General features: G+C 47.2%; 1 protein-coding gene and 2 long non-coding RNA genes across 3 annotated transcripts in view; 1 reads left to right on the forward strand and 2 right to left on the reverse strand.

Annotated features, from left to right (window-relative positions):
* Positions 1-483: 483 nt before the first annotated feature.
* Positions 484-4,601, forward strand: LOC120868969. Its single transcript, XR_005722365.1, has 2 exons — positions 484-1,986; positions 4,232-4,601. It is a non-coding gene; the product is annotated as an uncharacterized LOC120868969 (long non-coding RNA).
* LOC120868968 lies at positions 3,221-9,335 on the reverse strand. The gene is made up of 2 exons (XR_005722364.1): positions 5,275-9,335; positions 3,221-5,034 (listed from the first exon to the last, which is right to left on the reverse strand). It is a non-coding gene; the product is annotated as an uncharacterized LOC120868968 (long non-coding RNA).
* Positions 9,336-10,574: 1,239 nt separating this feature from the next.
* Positions 10,575-22,534, reverse strand: part of SLC24A3 (solute carrier family 24 member 3) — a 161,392-nt gene continuing 149,432 nt past the window's right edge. Inside the window, exons 15-16 of the mRNA XM_040247322.1 lie at positions 13,835-13,900; positions 10,575-12,364 (exon numbers count right to left, since the gene is read on the reverse strand). Coding sequence (XP_040103256.1) covers positions 12,215-12,364; positions 13,835-13,900 — 216 coding nt within the window. The 3' untranslated portion in view covers positions 10,575-12,214. The remainder of the gene's footprint in view (positions 12,365-13,834; positions 13,901-22,534) is intronic.

Below are 22,534 nucleotides of genomic sequence, written 5' to 3' on the forward strand. Positions count from 1 at the left end.
CAAAACCAGACCAGTATCACTGATGAACACAGATGAAAAAGTCCTCAACAAATTATTAGCAAACTGAATCCAACAATACATTAAAAGGATCATACACCACGATCAAGTAGGATTTATTCCCAGGATGCAAGGATATTTTAACATCTGCAAATCAATCAATGTGATATGCCACATTAACAAACTGAAGAATAAAACCACGTAATCATCTTGATAGATGCAGAAAAAGCTTTTGACAAAATTCAACATCCATTTATGATAAAATCAGTGTATCTCTTTTAAAAAGGTAACCTAAGTTTGTCTCTTGTTTATTTTAAGGTTAAAATAATATTTGAGAAGGAACTTCTTTCATAATTCTTTTTGTCAAATCCCTCCAAATAGAAATTAACAGTTAATCACATCTCAATTTTTCACTGTTTCCTGCATGTATTACACTTAGAGTGAGAAGCACCACAGAACTTTTAATTCTATATTGAGAACTTTTTTTTTTACAGTCCCTGTGAATTTACAAATCCCCAGATCCTCAAAATGCACTTGGATGGTAGATGCTCTAAAGAGGGTAACCAGCTTTACCATCTCACTAGTTCCTGTCATTGAGTTAACATTCTTAGACCTATACTTGTTTTCTTTTACATAAAATATATACCAAAAAACTTTTTGATTGTGTGCTTTAACATACTTCTGGACGTTTTCTCTATATCCTTATTTTTGTGGTAGGATGGAAGAAGTTATGGGTCAAAGCTCAGATGCTGTGCTTTCCTGTGACAGGCCTAATAGGTCCCCAGAGGAGGTGACTAACCAGATCCCTCACTGCGTAGATGGAATCACATAAAATGCCAGAATTAAACACCACTTTTATTTTCATCTTGGGCTATTTTTTGCTAATGATAGTCTATAATTGTTTTTAAAAATAGCTATTGTAGAAGAGGAAGAGAGGAGATGAAAGTTGGTGTGAAATCATTGAATTGCTTTCTGGGGGCAGTATTTCTTTTTAACTTTTTATTTTATATTGGAGTATAGCCAATTAACAATGTTGTGATAGTTTCAGGTGGACAGCAAACAGACTCAGCCATACATATACACATGTATCCACTCTCCCCCCACTCCTCCCCCATCCAGGCTGCCCGATAACACTGAGCAGAGTTCCCTGCGCAGTAGGTCCTCACTGGTTACCCATTTTAAATATAGCCATGTGTGCGTGTCCATCCCAAACCCCCTGCCCCTTTTCCCCATTCTGGCGGGCGGTATTTCAAACAGCCTGAGCAGCTGTGAAAGAGACCTCTAAAACCAGTTCCCAGTTGTTTTATGTTTGGATTGGGGTGCTAGCTGGGAAAAGGAGTTGGGGGGACAGGAGAGCCCTAGGGAAGGAAAATCCAGGGGCGGTCTGGGCTAAACGTCCAGAATTCAGCCTGCAGAGAGCTGTGATTGAATTACTCACGTGAGCTGCCTGAGGACGGGTTCTCCTCTCACGCACAGCAAGATGGCTGCGCCCAGATGACTGCAGGACACCACCAATGCCAGCATGACAGTTGGCGCTCCCCTGGGTGAGGAAATTACCCAGCTACCCATGCCCTGGGGGCTGAATCATCTGCTCCTCCGCTTCCTGGCTGTGTTTGCTTCAGGCTTCAAACCCTGCCGCCATCCAGCTGTGTCTCAATTATCCTTTCAGAAATGACAGCCTAAATGTCCTCCCGGGGGGACCTGTCCCCACACTTATTACAAAAAATTGCTGTTGCATAAAAGCCACTCCCCTCTTTGTTCTATTTTCTGCCTCCTTCTGCTAAATGCAATGACTTTCTTGGTTGAGCTATTTTTTTTTTTCTCCCCACAGGAAATCTCTCATCTTGCAAATGACGCAAAATCTTATGGAACTTTAGAAGGAAAAAATGTAGAATCAGTCCTGGATTGATTATGGAAAGAAGACAGGTCTGTTTATCAGTACCACACAGGAATTTCCAGTATTAGCAATATTCCTGGCAGCGTATCCACGTGAGTCCATGTTTAAAGAGTGGGGTGAATATGAAGATTCACCCTGAGTTAGATCTAGGTCCTTCAGTGAAGTTCTCCACAGTTATCCCTTCATCCAATGAAAACAGGGGCTTATTAGAACTAAAAGATGACTCCCTTGCCTTCCAAATTCAGCAATTGGTTCAGTTGAGTTCAACTGAGTCGCTCAGTTGCAAAGTTGACTCTTTGCAACCCCATGACTGTAGCACTCCAGGCCTCCCTGTCCATTACCAACTCCCGGAGCTTACCCAAACTCATGAGTCGGTGATGTCATCCAACCATCTCATCATCTGTCATCCTCTTCTCCTGCCTTCAATCTTTCCCAGCATCAGGGTCTTTTCAAATGAGTCAGTTCTTCACATCAGGTGGTCCAAGTATTGGAGTTTGGCTTCAGCATCAGTCCTTCCAATGAATATTCAGGACTGATTTCCTTTAGGATGGACTGGTTGGATCTCCTTGCAGTCCAAGGGACTCTCAAGAGTCTTCTCCAGCACTAAAGTTCAAAAGCATCAATTCTTCAGCACTCATATAGTCCAACTCTCATATCTATACATGACTACTGGGAAAACCAATCCATCCCCAATTTCAAGTGTGTTGCTCTCCATGACCTATTCGGGAAACTCACTTGGTACTTCCTGTAATATTCTCAGGTGCCAACAATGCAGAGTGACTTTCTAGAAGAGTATGTGTGTAAATGATCACCTGTCCCCTGGAGAGCAGGGTGACATTTACTGTCAGAGCTTCTCAAACTTGAATGTTCATATCCATCACCCAGGACCTTGTTAAAATGCAGGTTCTGGGACTTCCCAGATGGTCCAAAGGCTAAGACTCTGTGCTCCCAATGCAGGGGCCTCTGGTTCAATTCCTGGTCAGGGAACTAGAGCCCATGTGCCACAGTTAAGAGTTTGCATGCCACAGTTAAGAGTTTGCATACCACAGCTAAAAGATCCCGCATGCTGTAATTAAAACTCAGTGAACCCAAATAAATAAAAATTTTTAAAAGTTTTTTTAAATGCAGGTTCTGATTCAGGAGGTCTGGGTAGGGTCTAAGATTCTGCTTTTCTAACACGCCCCCTGGGTGATGCTGCTGGTCTGAGCACCTTGTGAGCACCGCTTCCCTGAGGCACCTCCTGTTTCCGGCCAACCAGCCTCAGGACCCCTGGGCATCTTCTCCACAGCAAGGAAGAAACTTTACCCTTCTTTTTTCTTTCCTCCCTGGTTGTGCTGTGCAGTATGCGTGATCTAGTTCCCTAACCAGGGATAGAACCCATGGCCACTGCACTGGAAGCTCAGAGTCTTAACCACTGGACCCCCAGGAAACTAAACCATCTTTGTCGGCCAGGTCAGCTCCTTAATACTCTGCAGCCACTCATCACACATGGCTTTCCTCATGCAAATTCAAATAGACAAAACAAGATTAAAAAGGTTATTCTTAGTTGCCCAAGCCACCTTTCGAGTGCTCAACAGTCACGTGCACCTCATGGCTACCAAATCGGATAGCAGAGGTGGAGGACAGTCACATTCCTGTGGAAAGTTCCAGCGGACAGTGCCCTTCTACAGGGTTCCCCAAGTCTCCCGTTCTAGTTAAAGCTGCCCGCTGAAGGCCAACCCACACTTTGAGTAGCAAAGACCCACAGCATTCCTGCGTGGTTCTGCACAATCAAATATCCCAGATGGTCTGATTATACTCCATGAGCTGTGGTTCTGAACCAGGGCCACAGGTAGAAACATCCAGGGAGCCCAAAACAGGTAACCAGATCATTCAGCTCAGAATGACGGCGGGGGAGGGGGTGGGTAATCAGAAACACACCCCAGGTGATTCTAATGTGGAGCCCAGCCACCACTGCTTTAGGACTGAATTCAGCACCATGACCTGCACACTGACCCGCAGCCAGGAGGCCTTGGAAAAGTCTGCTGGGCTTGTTGTCACAATACACAACTGCTCGTGCCACCTGAGGGAGGCAAAACACCTAAGCCACCCCTCCAACCAACCCCTGGACACACCTCTACCCTCACCCGCATAAGGAACAAGCCTGCCCCCCTCCGGCAGCCAGCAAGGACACCTGCTATGTGTTCTCAGTGCCCCCTGTGCAACAGCCAGCCCAGGAAAGCTTTGCCTAGGGAAAAAAATAAACGACTTTCCAGGGTGGGGGTGGGCCTCTGAAGAGCCAGCGGAGGATTGCTTGGTTTTGTCTACTCACAGCTTTTTTAATGTTTACATTTTCAGGTGAAGTCTCTGAGACACAAGATTGTGACTTTAACAACTATTATTACCTTAAAATTCTCATCAAGACTGGGAACCCGAGGCACCAGTCCTGTGAAGTCTTCATGCAAAGACTTTTTTTATATAATGGTGCCAATTTTAAATACAGTTTTTATATAAAACATTGCACTCTCCACTTCCAGTCCAGTGCTTGTAAAGTTCCCTGTGTACACACTCCATGTCCAAGTATCAAGAATGCCCAGTTATTTACATAAGAAGAGGTGTTTTTGCAGACATTGAGGGTAAAACAGAATACCATTCTGCCATTTCCTTGCTTCAAAGGTCCCCAAATTAAAACCTGCCTCATTTACTGAAGTAAACATTTTTATGGTAACACATTTTCTGACGCTCATAGCCATCAGTATCCCTCTGAAGCTGCTCTGCGTATCTTCTGCCCCCTGAATGTCCCTCTCCATGGGAAACAGACAGTGAGTGTCTGGGACAAGCAGGCCCATGAAAACCAGGCAAACAGTTACTGCTGAGCGATTTCATCTTTATGGGATCTGTGTCTCCAAGTGCCTTTATGTCCAGACCTTGCTGGCTCCTCTGAATTATGCCTTTAGCAAGAAGAAGGATGCTATTATGGCCACCATGTCATTATCTAGAGCTCAAAAGTTGGGTTAGAATTGTTCCATTTTTATTTCCTGTATCACAGAACCTGGGTCTCTTGTTAACCCAGCCCTCCCCGTGTCGGTGCTTGCTGTGCATTGGCATCACTGCTCTGCTGCAGTAATGAGAATCCTTGAGGAACCCAGCTCTGCACACCTCTGGGGAAGGGGAGGGGAGAAGTCAGGTCAGGCTGTGATACATGACCAAGTGCCAGGTAGGACCGATCAGGACAATCGACGGATGTGAAGTGGGAGGGTGGGGGGAGAAAACAGAGGAACCTGGCGGCATTTGAGACTGGCCTCCATTGCTTTCCAGACTGCTGACTCACAACCAGGAACTCCCAGGAAAACAGCGATACAGGATGCCACCTTCCCAGGGGGGCGTGCGGGGGAACTTACCCCTCACCCTGAAAGGTTGTCTTGTCCCAGATTCACACGGGGAAACTGTGAAACTTTCCGTGCAGCCAGCACACCTAGGTTAAAATGCCACAGGGCCAGAATTCCTTCCTGAAACAAACACCAAAATGGAGTTTAAAATTCAGAATTGGATTCAATTCCTTTTGAGAGTCATAGGTACAACCCTGTTGCCTGGTCATCCAGGGCATGCGAAGCACTGACGCCTCCAATGAATTGATTTGCCTGACTGATAACAAACAAGTGAGTTTTCTTGGCAGGGCTCTCTTTTTTTCGTCTTCAAACATTTTGTTCTTCTTCCTAAGAAGTGCCCTTGGTTAACATCCAGGCAGCAGATTAAATTCTGCCTGGGAGGGTAAAAGACCTGCTTCTGTTACCAAGGAGTCTGGGGAAAGAAATGAAGAAGTACCTTGAATACAATACCTTGCATTCAATTAATAGTAACAAGACACACGTGGGCCTGAGTGGGCAACGCTGCCCTTGGAGCACACACGTTACTTGACCGGCGATGCTGTTGCTTCTCGGCGCAGGGAGAGATCTCATCTTTTTTTTCTGGGGACCACCCAATATGGGCAGAGACCAAGTATAAAATGTTGTATTTCTAGAAGGAAGACTTTGCCTTTCCTCCTTGTCCTCCCCCACCCCAACTGTGCAGAGTAATATCTCAACCCACTGCCTGATTCTTGAGTGCTTTTAGTGGATATAAAAATGTGGCTTTTACCATGTCATCTGGGAGCACAGTGTGCTCCCTGAGGTTCTCGTGGATAAGCCAGGAGCCCAAGACCAAGTTAAGGTCTGGCTGCAGGCAGCGCCACTCCTGGACCTGTCTTACCTGGGAGTGGCCGTTGTTTCTAGGTGGAAACTGATCTGGGCAGCCTGGAGATGCTGGTTTCTGAGCCCCAGGCAGGATCTCTAGCTGGGGTGTTTTTTGTTTGTTTGTTTGTTTTCGGCTGTGCTGCTTGCAGAATCTTCATTCCCTGACCAGGGATTGAACCCCAGTCATGGCAGTGAGAGTAAGCTGACTCTAGTGCCAGGCTCTTACTTCTTTCTTGGAGTCATGACATCTGTGTTGGATGGATTTACATCAATGGAACATGTTTAGATTAGAAACGTAGCTAGATACAGTTGTAAAGTGCAACTCGGAGTTTGTGTGTTGAAATTTTCTCCTATATTCATCGTTACTTTCTGTTGTTGGGATTTAGAACAAAATCTTTTTCACCTGGAATGAAAATGGCGCTGGCCTGCTCACATCTCTCCCAAGCTAATACTTCCCCAGAATCCTGACTCTCCTACATTTTCATCTTAAACCATTTGCTCTGATCTGCTTTAGTTTTAATTTGAAGGCTGCCTTTGACTGTGAGTAGATGCTTCCTGCCAGATAATAGAGAATGTGGTTTTGAAGAACTGATCATATTTCTTTTCCTACTTTCAGCCATTCATAGAGCTCAGTGGAAGTAGAAACAAAAAGGAATTTTGGAAAAATGAAATGAATAATATATGTCTGTATTGTATGTTTTTCTGTAAGCTGTACACCAGTGATACTGGTAGATGCTACAGTAGGAAAAATATGGCTTTATGGGCAAAACACCTTATTTACACCAGTGATTCTCAAAGTGTGACCCAGACCCAGCAGGGATAGTGGAAAAATGAATTTTGGAGGTCTATCCTTAGAACTACTGAACCAAAACCTCAGGGGTAGGGGCCCCAAATCTGTATTTTAACAAATCTACTGGTAAGTCTGATGCATAATTAAATTTGGAAAATGCTGATTTAGACCATAAGATGAGTAAATGCAGGTAAATGCATTTTTTCATATATGAAGTTGAATAATACTGTAACTTCTAAGCAACTGGAGAGAACAATTCAACCTGACATGAAATGAATTACTAGATATTACGGAATTAATGTTTTACATATCTGAAATCACTAGACACAGATTCTTCTAATAATAAAGGGTTCAATCTGGGTTCAAACCCAGATTGGTGGTTGGAGTAAAGGTGTCTGACCAGAGCAGAGGGTTATTATCTAGCGTTTGAAGAATGAATCATCTTAATCATGGGTGAAACATTTGACTTATGTGTCAAAAAGAAAGATATGAAACTGAGTGGATACATTTTTTTCTGTCAAAATTTAAAAATACTAGTTTTATGCTGAAAGCACTTTTTCACGTATGTGCAGCTCTTTTTAGCAATGACTTGTAGGCATGGCTCAGAAGTACCCAAAAAAACAAACTGCCAGGATCCAGAAATTCCTTGTCACATTTCATTGCGAGCTTTGTATAAAGCTCTCTGGGATCAGTTACTGGATTAATTGTTCCAACAAACCTAAGATGTGATATCACCAAATTCAGCTTTTGACAGACAGGATAAGATGGATGTTGTGTAAAGAAGAAATGTAATTCACATATATTTGAATACACTTATGAAATAACTTCAATTTATGCCTTGAATGGCATAGATGCTGAAACTCTAATCTTACCTCTTTCCCCTCCTCCCACCCATTGCAAAAAGAAAAACAAAAGCCAGGATGAGTATTAGCTATGATTATTCACTATATTTAAAACCTCTACAACTTGGCAAGAATGTGTGCTAAACTGTGGTTCAGTAAAAAGTTAATGGGACACCTGGGTGTACTTTACTAAGGAAATAAACGTCCTGAGTGCAGCAGTAAGCTATCTGAAAGATTTTGCTGAGGTTTATTATCTTGCCTTGTATTTTGAAATGAACCACAAAGTTCAATGTGAAATCAATCCTGAGGCATGGCATAATTTATCTCATGCACATTGCTAATCTCTGCTTGTCCGCAGGCTTAGTTCCTGACTTTTCCAACATCTCTGCAGTGCCTGAAACTCTAGATGATGATGCGATGAATACGCGGCATTTTATTTATTAGAGAAAACTTGGCTGAATCGACCAGATTCCTGCAGTTGGACTGTAATACACAGCTGGATAATTGGAAAACTTTCAAAGATCCATTGGGTTGTTTTCATACAGAGTTCTGGTGTCAGATAGATGGTGTGTGTGTCTGTGTGTGTGTGTGCGCGCGCGCATGTGTGTGTGTGTTGAGCAGCCACTGCAGAAAATCAAAATAAATGAGACATATTAATTAGTACAAGAGGACACAAAATCCAAGAAGGCAGTGTTCCATCTACTTCAAAATACTTGATCAAAATGGGTTAGAATAGTTGGATAATTATCTATTAATGGCATAACCATCCTATTTTTAAAAGATGAAAATAAATCTTGGAAAGAGCAACATTACCAACTCTAATTTCCTGTTTCTGTCCCAAATCTGACTATCTTCATGAACAATTAGGTAAAGCTCTAAGGCTACACTTAATTATATTTATTGCAGGTTGAATGTTATTCCTATTTTATATACTACAACTCAAAACTGTCTGGATGTTACAATATTATTACCCTGCCTTCCCCCCTTTTTAAATAAAGACATTTAGGCTTTTTTTTTTTTTTAACCTGAGTGCTTAAAATAAGTTCACATTTACTGTTTGAGATACATAGAGTCTCAAACCCTAGCACGTACATTTAGGACTAAGCTACAAATGTCAGAAGCCACAGATTTAGGAAAACATAATAAGCAGCTCTCCAGGTCTTTTTGGAGGTAAATACAAACCCTATACCTATAAAAGTGCACTCTCCCTTCAAGGGTAGGACCAGCACTTTGCTTTGGGAAGTGGCAAAGCCATCTGGAAATTTCACGGCCTCTCAGTGTATGCAAGGCTACCTAAGGGCATGTGTGGGGACAGTGACTTTGGTAGGCGCTGGCCACGCTGGGAACACACTTCCTAGAAAGAGGGTGTGTGGTGGTACCCCCTGGGGTCATCCAGGCTGTTTAGGAAGAATTGCAAGCTTCAGGATCCACTCCCTGCTCCCTTCACCATTCAGGGCCACTGAGGTGTCCCCTTGTGCCTGAAATCACAGCCTGCGAGTTTACAGAAATCAACACATCCCAAAAAACTGCTGAGAGGGTTTCTCTGGTGATACCAGCAGGTTTGGGACACTGTAAGAAGGTTCTTCCCTCTAACTCATCCCAACCTCTCCCAAATAAATAAATCCCAGGATAGGGAAAACAGCTGCATCAGCAGTTGTGCACTGCTGGACAGCCGGCCCCGTCAGAAGCATGTTCTCAGTCAGCAGTTTAAGACACAATGTGCATGGCTGAGACCTGGCAGAAAGATGCCCGGGGCTCATTTCAGAAAGGAACCCTGCCCAGTTCCTAGGTCAGCAATCATGGTGCATGAAACATGGAAACAACCGGTCCCAGAATTTCCTCTCTGAGACATTTAGCCTGGAACTATGGTTTCTCAAGATTTCACAGCAAATGTGTAAAAAAAAAAAAAAAAAAATCAGGCTTTGGATCAAACGTCTTTGCTTAAGACTAAGACTAAAACTAATCAAGACCAGTATGACAGAATATTTAACATAAAAGCATCTGATGCTTTGTAAGCACCAATCCACATTATGGTAATACCCTGTCCATGTCTATCGTGTATTTATAAAAAGCACCAGTATAGGAGTAAAACACTTTTAGACGTAAACACTCAAGACAAAGCTAAGTTCCTAGTATTTTCCCACCACCTGGGAAGAGATTTTTAAAAATAAATTTGGAACTGTGAATTACCAGCTATTTTTCTTCTCATTCCTATAAAACAATTATATTGAGGTTCAGGTGGAAACTTGGCTTGTTTGCTCCTCTTGGTCTACTTTTAGATCCTGGTAATGATTTTTGTTTGTTTGGCTGCACCTCACGGCATGCAGGATCTTAGTTCCCCAACCAGGGATGGAACCCCCAGCCCCAGCAGTAGAAGCATGGAGTCTTAAACACTGGACTGCCAGGGAAGTCCCCTAATAATGATTTCTTGAGAGTCATGCAGAATATGGCTTATTATGTATTACTTTCTTTCTTTCTTAAGGAACTACCTTGGGAAAGTCTTAATTTTCACAACTGAAATCTACTAAAATCAGACAGGACGGTGACTTGAGCCCTGCGGGACATCACTGTCAACTCTGGAATGCTCATCCTGTTATGTCCAGCTGAAAGAATTCCTAACACACTGTCACACGTATTCTACAGAATGACAGGCCTAGAGTCCCTTCAAGATTCAGAAGGGACCCACCATTTGTCACTTCATACCTGCAATCTGCCAGACACTGACCAGATTCCCAGAGGCGTCAACCGAGAGACAGTAAACATTCCGTGACACCATCTTTTCACCTTCCCTGTGTCCTCCTCACTCCAGGGAGAAAGCAAAGAGGAAACTGCTCAAGGAAAGATACAGAACAGAGAAGTTTATTTTACACTATCCGTCCAAGAAAACAATCTCCGTAAAACCAGTGCAAAATGTGTAACAGAATCCGTAAGTGTGTCTCAGCTCCGAAAGCCAGAAGTGGTGATTCCCTCTCCCGCTCCTCCGGCAAGCAGGGGCCCCTTGGCCAAGGCCGGCCTCGGTGGGCACCATCGACAGAAACATTCAACCCTTTCGTAGCAGGTTATTTTTACAGTTCATACCAGAGTGTGAACAGGGGAAGGGGAAAACCATACCGAATGAATAGGTGATCAGTGCTTAAAGTAAATACATGGGGCAGCACGGGGCGAGAATCCACAGTTTCAATAAATACAAGTGAACAAGCATGGGTGGGTCTCAACTCGGTGGAGTTGTCTGCGGAGTATTTCAGCATCGGACAGAACCTAGAAGAGCTGCTGAGCAGCCATTGGCAACAACATCCACAGTAACACGCCCTTGAGTGAGTCTGCGTCCAACACATTCTGCGTTTCCAAGTGTCAGTTCTGTTCCTCTTTCCTGTGTCCCCTCCCCACCCCCCGGGGAAGGGAGCGGGGCGCTGGGGCAGCTGGGCGTGGCGACTGGGAGGAGACGATGGCCCTCGAGCCAGCAGTCAGGGTCCAGTGTACTCAGTACGAGGGGCGGTGTCTGTGCAAAGTGCGCTTCTCCACTTCCCGAGAAACCAGTGTCTGCAACTCCTGCCTCCAGGTCACACTCCCTGCCCCCACAAACACCAAACCAAGAGCAGGCTCAGAGTCTCAGGCGGGAGGCACCTGCGGTGCCGGCTGCCTGGTGCTCAGGATGGAGAGGTTAACCGGGGCAGGCAGGCTTCAACTATTGCTTGAGAGGCTAGAAAGAACTGGGGAGAGAGTGATGGTCAGAATGGACAGGCGGGCAGCTGTCTTCTTCCTAGAAAACCCAGGGCCTCAGGGCAGGCCCCCGGGTGTGACGAGAAGGAGTTTGTCCAGGGGCCTCTCCAGCCGCTCCTCTGATGGGCGCTAAATCCACACAAGCTCCAACGCACCTGGGACTCGACCCCAGAGGACGCAGCTGGGACGCCCAGTGGATCAGTGAGGATCCAGAGCCCGGTGAGAGAAGGTGCGAGGAAAAAAGTCTCCATCTCTGGAAGGAAAAGAAGAAAAGGGGGGAGCCCCCAAAAGAAAACAACCCCCAGACTCAGGAACCTAGAAATCAGCCCCAAACATAAGGAAAATCCCAAACGCTCCCTGTCACGCGTGGACCCTCTCCTCTCTTTTCTCCGTCTCGGCTCATACATTAGGCCGGTGGTCTTCCATCCAATAACTTAAAAAAGGAGGAGGGATATATGCTAAGTTTGCCTGGCTCGGGCCAGTTAGCAGCCAGTTTTTCTAGAATTTCAGTCATTGTTCAAAAATCGGGCTTGAAAATTCACGCGGAGGTCGGGAGTCTTCACGTGGAGGAGGGCAGAGCCGGAGTGGGGTTGGGGGTCCGGGATTGGCGGCTCCGGAGGTGGTGGAGGGTAGAGAGGGTAGGGGCAGGGCCCGGGAAGAGTCGGGGGGAGCGGAGACCTGCGGGCAGCGCGGAGGCGGACTCGGGCGCCCGCTTGTATTGCACAGAAGGAGGGGCCGAGCTGGGCGCGGCCGCGGGTCAGTGGTCCCCGCACATGGGCAGATTCACAAAGGTGAACACGTTGAACTCCGTCATGATGGAGAAGCACAGGAACACGCCGTATAGGAAAAGGCACCCGCACCCCAGCTTCCTGTCCAGCTGCCACTTGTTCAGGTGGACGCCAAACACCTGCGAGGCACAGAGCAGGGTCAGAGGGCGTGCGGACCCTCCTGGGTTACGAAGCCCCTCCTCCACCGCGTCCCAGACCCCGCATGCGCACCGGGTTTCCCTCCGGCTGCTCTGACAGCTCCCTCTGTGTTCCTCTTGCGGCTCCGTCCCCAGCATCCTGAGCTCTGACTGTCCGGGGCACCGGGGACTCACACTTCGGCCTCTCTCTTCCACCTACGCTCACTCCCTGGGGGGTCTCATCCGACTTCTTGGCTCTAAACCCCGTCTATGTCCTGGTGACTCCAGCGTGGGCTTCCTCCTGAACCAGCTGTTCTGACATCGCCCCTGGGATGTCAGTTTGGCACTGAAAACTTCAGATATTGGAACTTGCTTCTTCTCCCAGACCTACTTCGTTTCAGTCCTTCAACAGCCCTCCAGGGCAGAGGGGCAGTGGTGAGACCCTGTCCCAGGAATGCCTGGCCACAGCATCCGGAGACGCAGTGCACCTGCAAGCCAGCGCGCACTCGGAGGTCAGATACAAGGTCCCTACAGGCCTCACTTGTCAGTCTGTATAATGGGGCTGATATCAGTGACTACCTATTGGAGTGTGGTGAGCTCCAGATGGGGAAATTCCTGCAGTAAGCACCTGTGTGACAGTTACAAGCATAATAATCCTAAGTCATACCAACCTGAAGAATCTCCTAAAAAGAATGAATAGATGGGTTTTCACTATTGTGTAAGGCAGTATTTGGTTTGGTAAAACCTTGGCGTTGGAGTTGCATGCTGGTCCTGGAAATGACCTCTCCTGCCCTTGTGAATTCCCATTCTCTACATATGTATGTTCTCATGACAGGTGTAATTCAACAAATACTTCCTCAACAATTCAGGAAAAAACACATTGCATTTCCTACTGTGAAAATTCAGTAGCATACGTGTATGTTATCAGACACTTAGGGCAGGTGGGTCAGTCCACATGGTGGTGTGAACTCGCTCCCACCCAAAGGCGTCAACTGAGTTGGAATAGTACATTATGCAAGTGGATGGATGGCCAAGGCAGTGCAGAGGCATCAAAATGCACTCACTGTCCAGCAAGTCTGTCCTCAGTATTTGAGTGTTGGTCACATCCATGGATTTAGGGAGATGTTTGGGAACCTGTAATAGTCAGTTAATTGGAATATAACCTTCTGTAGCCTCATCTTACAGAAAAAGTGGGATTCTCCCTACTGCTTTTGATAAATGTTTGTGTTTGACATGAGACAGGCTGTGCTTCTGAGAGGAGGCTGGCACCTTTCAGAAACGGAGCTTTCTCGTGGGTTGCCAGGATCCACTTGTGGAGGATACAGCCACGAGACGGGACAACCTCGAGGCTGACTGTCCCTATCCACTGGGAGGCCAAGCCCATCTGGTGTCCAAACAGACTCTGTAGCCAGAGAACCCAAGGGGATGGGGGGAGAGGTGGGGACTGGAGAGCGGAGAGAGCCGCAGACCCACCGTGACGAACACCGAGGCCAGGAGCAAGCCCACGGAGTAGATCAGCCCCCTGCTGTTCAGCCGGATCTGTGAAAGAGGATGACACAGAGTTAGGCTCCGAACATCTGCTAAATGCGAGGCAGTAAATTCTAGTGAGGCCAAGACTCTCCTCCAGGATGGAGGACAAATGGCAGCTTTGCAGTGGGAATGGCGCTTTCCTTGACACCCAGGGGGCACCCTGGCCTGGTCCACCCTCAACGCCATCCCTGCCCCCTCCAGCAGCGGCATTTGCTGACTGCCCTGTGGCCACCTGAATTCTCCATCCAGCATGGCCTGATTCTTATTTACTGGGGGACTTGACTTACAGGGAGCTTCCGATTTCCTGACACACAACTTTTAGGGTAAATTTAATAACGTGGGTCATGAGAGCAATATTTTGAAAAATATGACTAAACTTTTTAATCTCTTTTGCATTCAAATGTCTGTGGCTTTCCCTGAACTTGATGGGAAGTAGTGAGTGAGGGTTGCTATTTTGAACAGGCAAAGAAGAGTTAACATTCAATTTCTGATATTTTGTTTGTTTTCCACAGTGACACAGTGGGGTTAACAGGCAAACTTTGAAGATTAAAAAAAATACAACAATTTCTGGAATTCTTAGGAGCCCTGTCCAGTGCAACTTCCCATGAGGCACACATAGTCTTAGTTCCCTGATCAGAACCTGTGCCTTCAGCAATAGAAGCACAGAGTCTTAACCACTGGGTCACCAGGGAAGTTCAAGGGCAGTAAGTCTTACCCCCATAAAAAACTAGTTTCTTGGAGTCTTGCTAAGCCAGACAATCTCACCAACCATTCTCACCTCTGGATAAGACTTGGAGCCTCAACTGTGCAGTGTGGACCTAAACCAGCATCCCCTGCTCCTGCCTCACAGATGCGAGGCCCAGGAAGTGCAAAGGCAGACAGTCCCTATGGCAATGCCCTTCTGAGAGCAGGCAACGCACTCGGATTGTTCAGCCTTGACATTTAACGTTGTTTTTATTTCTTGCCTTCGAAACTATGAATTTTCATCCTCAAATTCCCTCTTGGCAGTTGCTGGAGAAGAAACAGGAGGCTGGCTGGTTCCTGAGTCAACAGGAATTTAGGCTCCACGGATGTGTCTTTTAGTGCAAATGCACACAGAGACTGCATCACCCCCAATTTCCTGCATGCATGTGGCTCATAAAACAGCCCCCTGAATCCTATACCATTTGTTTAAGGACCTGAACCTCCAGCCTCAAAGACTCTGACTTCCCCCACATTGCAATTTAAAATCTCTGTATGTTTTGAGGTCAGCTCCACCCGACCAGCAAATTCTTTTAGGAAAAACAAGAAGCCCCTGGATTTTCGCTAATTGGTTTATAACTCGGAACACATGTGGTTGTCACTTTGCATTTTCTAACTTGAGTGGTTTGAACACTTGCTTAGGCTTGGGTTCCAAATGGATACGTCCAGCTGGGACTTTAGGCTATGTAACATCACAGGGTGGGGGGCTTTCCTTGAACAGTGACATGGGGTCAGAAAAGTGAATGAGCCGACCAAAGAGAAGCACTGGAACACAGCTTTCTCCCCAGAGTGCGTGACCACACACGGGCTGCACTGAGGTCTTGTGGCAGCTCCTCGAGGTGTCCTAAGCTGCCTGTAAAGGTGAGACAGCTGAGGCTCCAGGAAGTGAAGCCCTTAGCCCCAGTAAGACTCAGCTCACACTGTGTGTGTGTGTGTCTGTGTCTGTGTGTGTTGCGGTGTGTGGTTTCCCCACCTATCCAAGCAATTCTGTGACACCAGCTGGGTGTCCTTCATCTGACACTACCTATCTGAAGGCACCATCAGGTCCTACAGGCTACAGCTCAACCCTGCAAGGCTGTATCCCCCACCCCTACTGGAGATGCAGGTATAAGTCCAGGTTGTCGCCTGTGCTTCTGATGAGCAGGTTATAGATCTGAGGTTCACACAGAAGTTCCAAAAAGGAACCCCCTCCTCGGGGACAGTTGGTCTGATGGAGGGCTCACAGAGTTCAGAGAAACCCTTTCCTTACTACATCACTGGGCTGGTTATTAAAACACGATGTGACTCAGATGGACGAGACATGCAGGGCGAGGTGAGGGGAGAGGCTCAGGGTTCCAGGCCTCTCGGGGCCCACTCTCCCTGCATCTCCACGTGCTCCCAGAAGTTCTCTGAACCCTGTTGTTTTGGGGCTTTTACGCAGGCCTCGTTACAGAGGCACAACTGATTAAATCTACAGCTGGGGCTGACTGAGGGACTTTCAGCCCCTCTCTGCCCCAGAGTTCACAGTATTGGGAAGCAAAGTTCCAGCCCTCAAACCACAGGGTTGTTTCTCCTGCCAACCAGCTCCATCCTTAGGTGCTATCCTAAAGTCAGCTCATTCACATAAAAAGATAATTCTGAGGCTTTTAGGAGCTCTGTGCTAGAAAAAAAGACCAAACATAAATTTTTTACTACAAATCGCAGTATTACACAAGGCCATGGAGCTGGTAAGGGGTCACGTCTGCACTTAGAGTCAGGCTTCAGCCTGAAAATTCTAGACTCTTTGATGCACCTTGCAGGGCACAGGAGAAAAGCCAGGGCTTTCTCCACCTGCTAACTCTCTAGGCTTCCATCTGGGCCCCTCTTACTGTCTTGGTGGGACCACCTGGCTTACTGGAGCCCATGCTGGCATCTGTGGCCTGTGTCTGTGGCTCCTCCTCGAGCCCTGGAATAGCCACCACCCACCTCTCTGGTCACACCTGCCCACCCCCTACTGGGTCACCCCCACACACACCTGGAATAAAGTCCTCACCCCATCCTCATCTTCAGAATAGAGTGGTTTCGGGAGGGATCTAAAACTCTGATGGTGAGACTGAATCTACTTCAGGCCTTGGTGACCCAGGAAAGACCCTGCTGCTAAGTAGCTTCAGTCATGTCCGACTCTGCGTGACCCCATAGACAGCAGCCCACCAGGCTCCCCCATCCCTGGGATTCTCCAGGCAAGAACACTGGAGTGGGTTGCCATTTCCTTCTCCAATGCATGAAAGTGAAAAGTGAAAGTGAGTCGCTCAATCGTGTCTGACTCTTAGCAACACCATGGACTGCAGCCCACCAGGCTCCTCTGTCCATGGGATTTTCCAGGCAAGAGTACTAGAGTGGGGTGCCATTGCCTTCTCCGAGGAAAGACCCTACCTCCCCCCAAATATCACCTCATTTTTCCTAAAATCTAAAGAGCAAGATTCACCTTAAGGGGATTGGGTGGTGTCATTGCAGCCCCTAGGGCCTTGTTAGAACAGCCTTGAGAAGAATCATTCATTGCAAAGCCCCCAGACGATCCCCAGTTACCCCACTGGGTCTGTGGGAACAGCCTGTGGCCAGGTCCTGGCAATGGTTTCTGCATTTTCCTGGTTTCCATGGTGTCAGTATTCCTGCCAAGGTCAAGTGCAAGCTGCCCACGTGGCCTCACTGAGAGTGGAGTGGGTAAGGGCTCCATGCAGCTGTCCCAGGGTTGGGGCAGGGTTTGCAGAAAAAGAAAAACTGGCCTGGCAACTGGAACAGAAACTGCATACCAGAAGATCGACTCAAGAACGTTCATCCTTGAGAACATTCTTCCTCGAGAAGGAAGACGTGGTAGCATTGAGAACCGACTGGTAGGTTCTGGGTGCACTGGCTGAGTCGGACACAGCTTTGCTCTCAGAGGGTAAGGGAAGATGACACCCCACCCCCACCATGTGACTGCAGAGGCAGTGGACATGGCTGGGTGGCTTCTCGGAGGAGGTGACAGCTGGAGGACAGCCGGCATTAGAAGGAGGACCTTGGGAAGAGCCTTCATCCATGTGGCCAGTCTTTCTGGAAACATTCTCCTCATCCTTGCCCTTTCTGGATGACCACCCCCCAGCCTCCTTCCCTGAATGGTTTTCTCACTACCTGACCTCAGGGTATGGTCCTGGTTCTCTTCTCTGTTTACACTTACTCCCTGTATGAGCTTTAGGCTTAACAACTCATAGCAACACTTTTGACTGTCAGAGGTCTTGCCTCTGAATTTATCTCACTGTCTGCCTGATGTCTCCACCAGGATGACCCTCAGATATATCACGCCTTATCTGGTTCTAAGCACAACCCTGGATCCTGTCGCTTAAATATGCACTCCCACCCTGGCTCCCCTGGGGGCTCTCTCCCCCAGGCCACATATTCTGTTTTTCCTACAAATGCTTCATAACTGGTCTGAATGCCCTCTGTCTTGTCTGGCTCCACGATGGTGTGATCACTCACCTAGAGCCAGACATCCTGGAATGCGAAGTCAACTGGGCCTTAGGAAGTATCACTATCAACAAAGCTAGTGGAGGTGATGGAATTCCAGTTGAGCTATTTCAAATCCTAAATGATGATGTTGTGAAAGTGCTACACTCAATATGCCGGCAAATTTGGAAAACTCAGCAGTGGCCACAGGACTGGAAAAGGTCAGTTTTCATTCCAATCCCAAAGAAAGGCAATGCCAAAGAATGCTCAAACTACCACACGATTGTACTCATCTCACATTCTAGCCAAGTAATGCTCAAAATTCTCCAAGCCAGGCTTCAACAGTACGTGAACTGTGAACTTCCAGATGTTCAAGCTGGATTTAGAAAAGGCAGAGGAACCAGAGATCAAATTGCCAACATCTGTTGGATCATCAAAAAAGCAAGAGAGTTCCAGAAGAACATCTATTTCCACCTTATTGACTATGCCAAAGCTTTTGACTGTGTGGATCACAACAAACTGTGGAAAATTCTGAAAGAGATGGGAATACCAGACCACCTGACCTGTTTCTTGAGAAATCTGTATGCAGGTCAAGAAGCAACAGTCAGAACTGGACATAGAACAACAGACTGGTTCCAAACTGGGAAAGTAGTACATCAAGGCTGTATATTGTCACCCTGTTTATTTAGCTTATATGCAGAGTACATCATGAGAAATGCTGGACTGGATGAAGCACAAGCTGGAACCAAGATTGCTAGGAGAAATATCAGTAACCTCACATATGCAGACACCACCACCCTTATGACAGAAAGTGAAGAAGAACTAAAGAGCCTCTTGATGAAAGTGAAAAAGTTGGCATAAAGCTCAACATTCAGAAAATTAAGATCATGGCATCTGGTCCCATCACTTCATGGGAAATAGATGGGGAAACAGTGGAAACAGTGGCAGACTTTATTTTTGGAGGGCTCCAAAATCACTGCAGATGGTGACTGCAGCCATGAAATTAAAAGACACTTGCTCCTTGGAAGAAAAGTTATGACCAACCTAGACAGCATATTAAAAAGCAGAGACATTACTTGCCAACAAAGATCTGTCTAGTCAAAGCTATGGTTTTTCCAATAGTCATGTATGGATGTGAGAGTTGGACTATAAAGAAAGCTGAGCCCCGAAGAATAGATGCTTCTGAACTGTGATGTTGGAGAAGACTCTTTAGAGTCCCTTGGACTGCAAGGAGATCCAACCAGTCCATCCTAAAGGAAATCAGTCCTGAATATTCATTGGAAGGACTGATGCTGAAGCTGAAACTCCAATACTGTGGCTACCTGATGTGAAGAACTGACTCATTTGAAAAGACCCTGATGCTGGGAAAGATTGAAGGCAGGAGGAGAAGGGGACGACAGAGGATGAGATGGTTGGATGGCATCACCGACTCAATGGACATGAGTTTGAGTAAGATCCGGGAGTTGGTGATGGACAGGGAAGCCTGGCTTGCTGCAGTCCATGGGGTCGCAAAGAGTCAGACTTGACCGAGCTACTGAACTGAACTGAACTAACCCTTTCCCCACACTACAGCTAGACTTCTCTTCCTCAAAGGACGGACAATCACACCACCCCCTTCCTTGTCCCCACGACCATGCCTCTCAGTGTCCCTGCCCATGTGGCCTTTCTGGGCTCCAGTTTACCCCTGCCACTCATCCCTGTCCATCCCACAGCCCCTACCACAGCCCCAGGCAGAGGAAGTGTCCTCTGGTCCTTCAGTGCCTGGAACATTCTCGTATCTTGGGTCTTCTACTAGCTGTTCCTTTGCTTAGAAAAAGCCTCTCACCTTCACCTGCTTCGCTTCTGATAATCTGTTTCTCAGGGTAAGGGTCATTTCCTCACATGCATCCAGGTGCCCTGGCCCCTGCACACACAGCCATATGCTGCCCTGAATGCTGCATGGCCAGCTCTCAGGAGCGCGGGGGTCACGCTGCAGTCACGCCCTCCCAGAGGCTGGGGCTCCAGGAGCACAGGACAGTGTCTGTCCGGCTCACTGAGGCAGCCCCAGCAACGGCTACCAGCTCAGCATAGAGAAGGCAGTCAATTTGTGTCTGAGTAGAAGAGTGACCTGGACAAAGGGGTTGGGGGAGAATGCTTCCAATCACTTCTGTTTACCTCCATGGATTCTGGAATAAGGTGGACTCCTGGTTGGAGAGAGAGAAAGACAGACTCCCTTGCTGCCCCTGTTCGCTGCTTCTTAGGCTTCTTTTATGTCTCTAAGCCCCAGCTCAGAAATCTAGATTTTGCCCTAGCTGCCTGGAGCCTGCCTGGTGACTTTCTTAGTTTGGTGGGAGCAGGTGGGAGAGACTTATCACTGAAATGGAGTAAGAAGTACTCATTTTCCAAACCGACTTTTAGAAATAGCTATTACTGGGGGTACTTAGGTAGTTAGCTGGCTTCTGAGCAAGACACAAGTACTGAGAAATGTCAAAATCTGTGCAACTGCCTTCCTTCCTTGCTGTCAGATGCCTGAACTGTCTCAGTGGTAATTATCCAGTAATCATGACCTGGAAATCCATCTAGGTGAGAAGGAAAAATGGCTTCAGAACTGTAGCAGCTCACTTGCGAGGGTGGGGAGGCCATTAAATCCACACAGGCCACTGAGTACTGATATCAGAGAGACAGGAAGATGTCATGGGGTCACTGAAATGCTAACAGGTGGAGGCCCCTGACTGTCCTTTCAGAAGGAACACTCTCTCCTGGAAAAAGCTGGAGGCAGAGATGAGGGAAGACTAAACATTCAAGACCAATCAGCCTCTAAATTTGCTTTCCCACGAGCCTGAAATTAGCTTTCCAAGCAACTTTTGCATCCTGGCCTGAAGTTACGCATGCCTCTACAGTGTGGCTGGGTGTGGGGGGCTGGCCCAGAGGGCCCGACGGAAGCTGTGGAGGGACCAGGGCGTGGACGAGTGGGTCACCTTCACGGAAGAGTCCAGAGTGGCTCCTCTGACACGCAGGTGGAAACTGCGGGAGACTCACCTCATGGTGCAGCTCCGGGCAGTGGCTGTCTGAGCTTCACCACTGCCTGTGGGATTTTACTCCTAACTTTTTCTGGATGTCTGAGAATCACTACCATGAATGCACAGTATTTAACTGGGCTGAAATACAGCAACGCTCTCAGGAGCCACTGATGTATGATGAACGCTCATCCCTACAGTTGAGGAAAGAAAATGTATTCTCTGTTTAAACAAGGTAAGTGTCCTGCTGCATGGATGGCAAACGCCAAGGGGACAAGGTCTCACACTCAGGCTCCAGCAGCAGGGAAACAGTGTGGGTAAATGACTGTCAGACAGTCGGTCTTCACTGGTTCCAGCCGTATGTCAAGTGCTTGAATGTCTCACTGGACTAGTGGCTGACTGTATTCCACATTCCACGGCTGGAACATTTCCATCACTGCATAAAGTTCAACTGGGCAGGCTCTGCTCCAGAGTTTTCCCTGATTAGAATTCTCTAGTCAAAGTTTCTCTAATTTTCTATGACCTGGAAGAAAAGCTATGACAAACCTAGACAGCGTATTAAAAAGCAGAGACAGCACTTTGCTGACAAAGGTCCATCTAGTCAAAGCTATGGTTTCTCCAGTAGTCAAGTATGGATGTGAGAGCTGGACCATAAAGAAGGCTGAGCACTGAAGAACTGATGCTTTTGAGCCGTGATGTTGAAGAAGACTCTTGGGAGTCCCTTGGACTGCAAGGAGATCAAACCAGTCAATCCTAAAGGAAATCAACCCTGAGTATTCATTGGAAGGACTGATGCTGAAACTCTGGCCACCTGATGTGAAGAGCCGACTCACTGAAAAAGACCCTGATGCTGGGAAAGATTGAAGAGAAGGAGGAGAAGGGGACGACAGAGGACGAGATGGTTGGATGGCATCACTGACTTAAAGTGCATTAAGTCTGAGCTAGCTCCGGGAGATGGTGAAGGACAGGGAAGCCTGGAGTGCTGCAGTCCATGGGGTCGTGAAGAGTCAGACATGACTGAGTGACTGAACAACAACAAAAAACTTTCTATGAAGAGCATCAGTTACTTTTATAATCAGAAGAAAGGACTGAAAAAAGCAAAGTTTAATTTGTGGGCTGTTGGAAAAACCCAGGAGATTATTTTGGGAATGGCAAAACAGAATCAAGGTGACCGGTATCGAAACTTGCGAGGCTTAAGTGGAAAATACTGTTCTCAGTTGAAGTACAGAAAAGGATGTGTTACCCAGAAGGGAGGCGGTCCACACGTGACCCAGGAAAAGGCGCTCAGAGGCTGGATGAGAGAGAGTGGAGGGGCAGCTTGGGATGGCAGAGAGACAGACCCTACAATAGCAGGGCACTCGTGGACCGTGGCTGCTCTACAGCCCCAGTAAGAGGTTGTCCAGCAGGTCCCTCCTGTCTGGACTCCACTCTCAACCTGGCACCCTGGACCGCATTCGTGTCTCCTCCC

This window comes from Oryx dammah, unplaced genomic scaffold (genome assembly GCF_014754425.2).
Source record: "Oryx dammah isolate SB20612 unplaced genomic scaffold, SCBI_Odam_1.1 HiC_scaffold_10, whole genome shotgun sequence".
Taxonomy (NCBI): Eukaryota; Metazoa; Chordata; class Mammalia; order Artiodactyla; family Bovidae; genus Oryx; species Oryx dammah.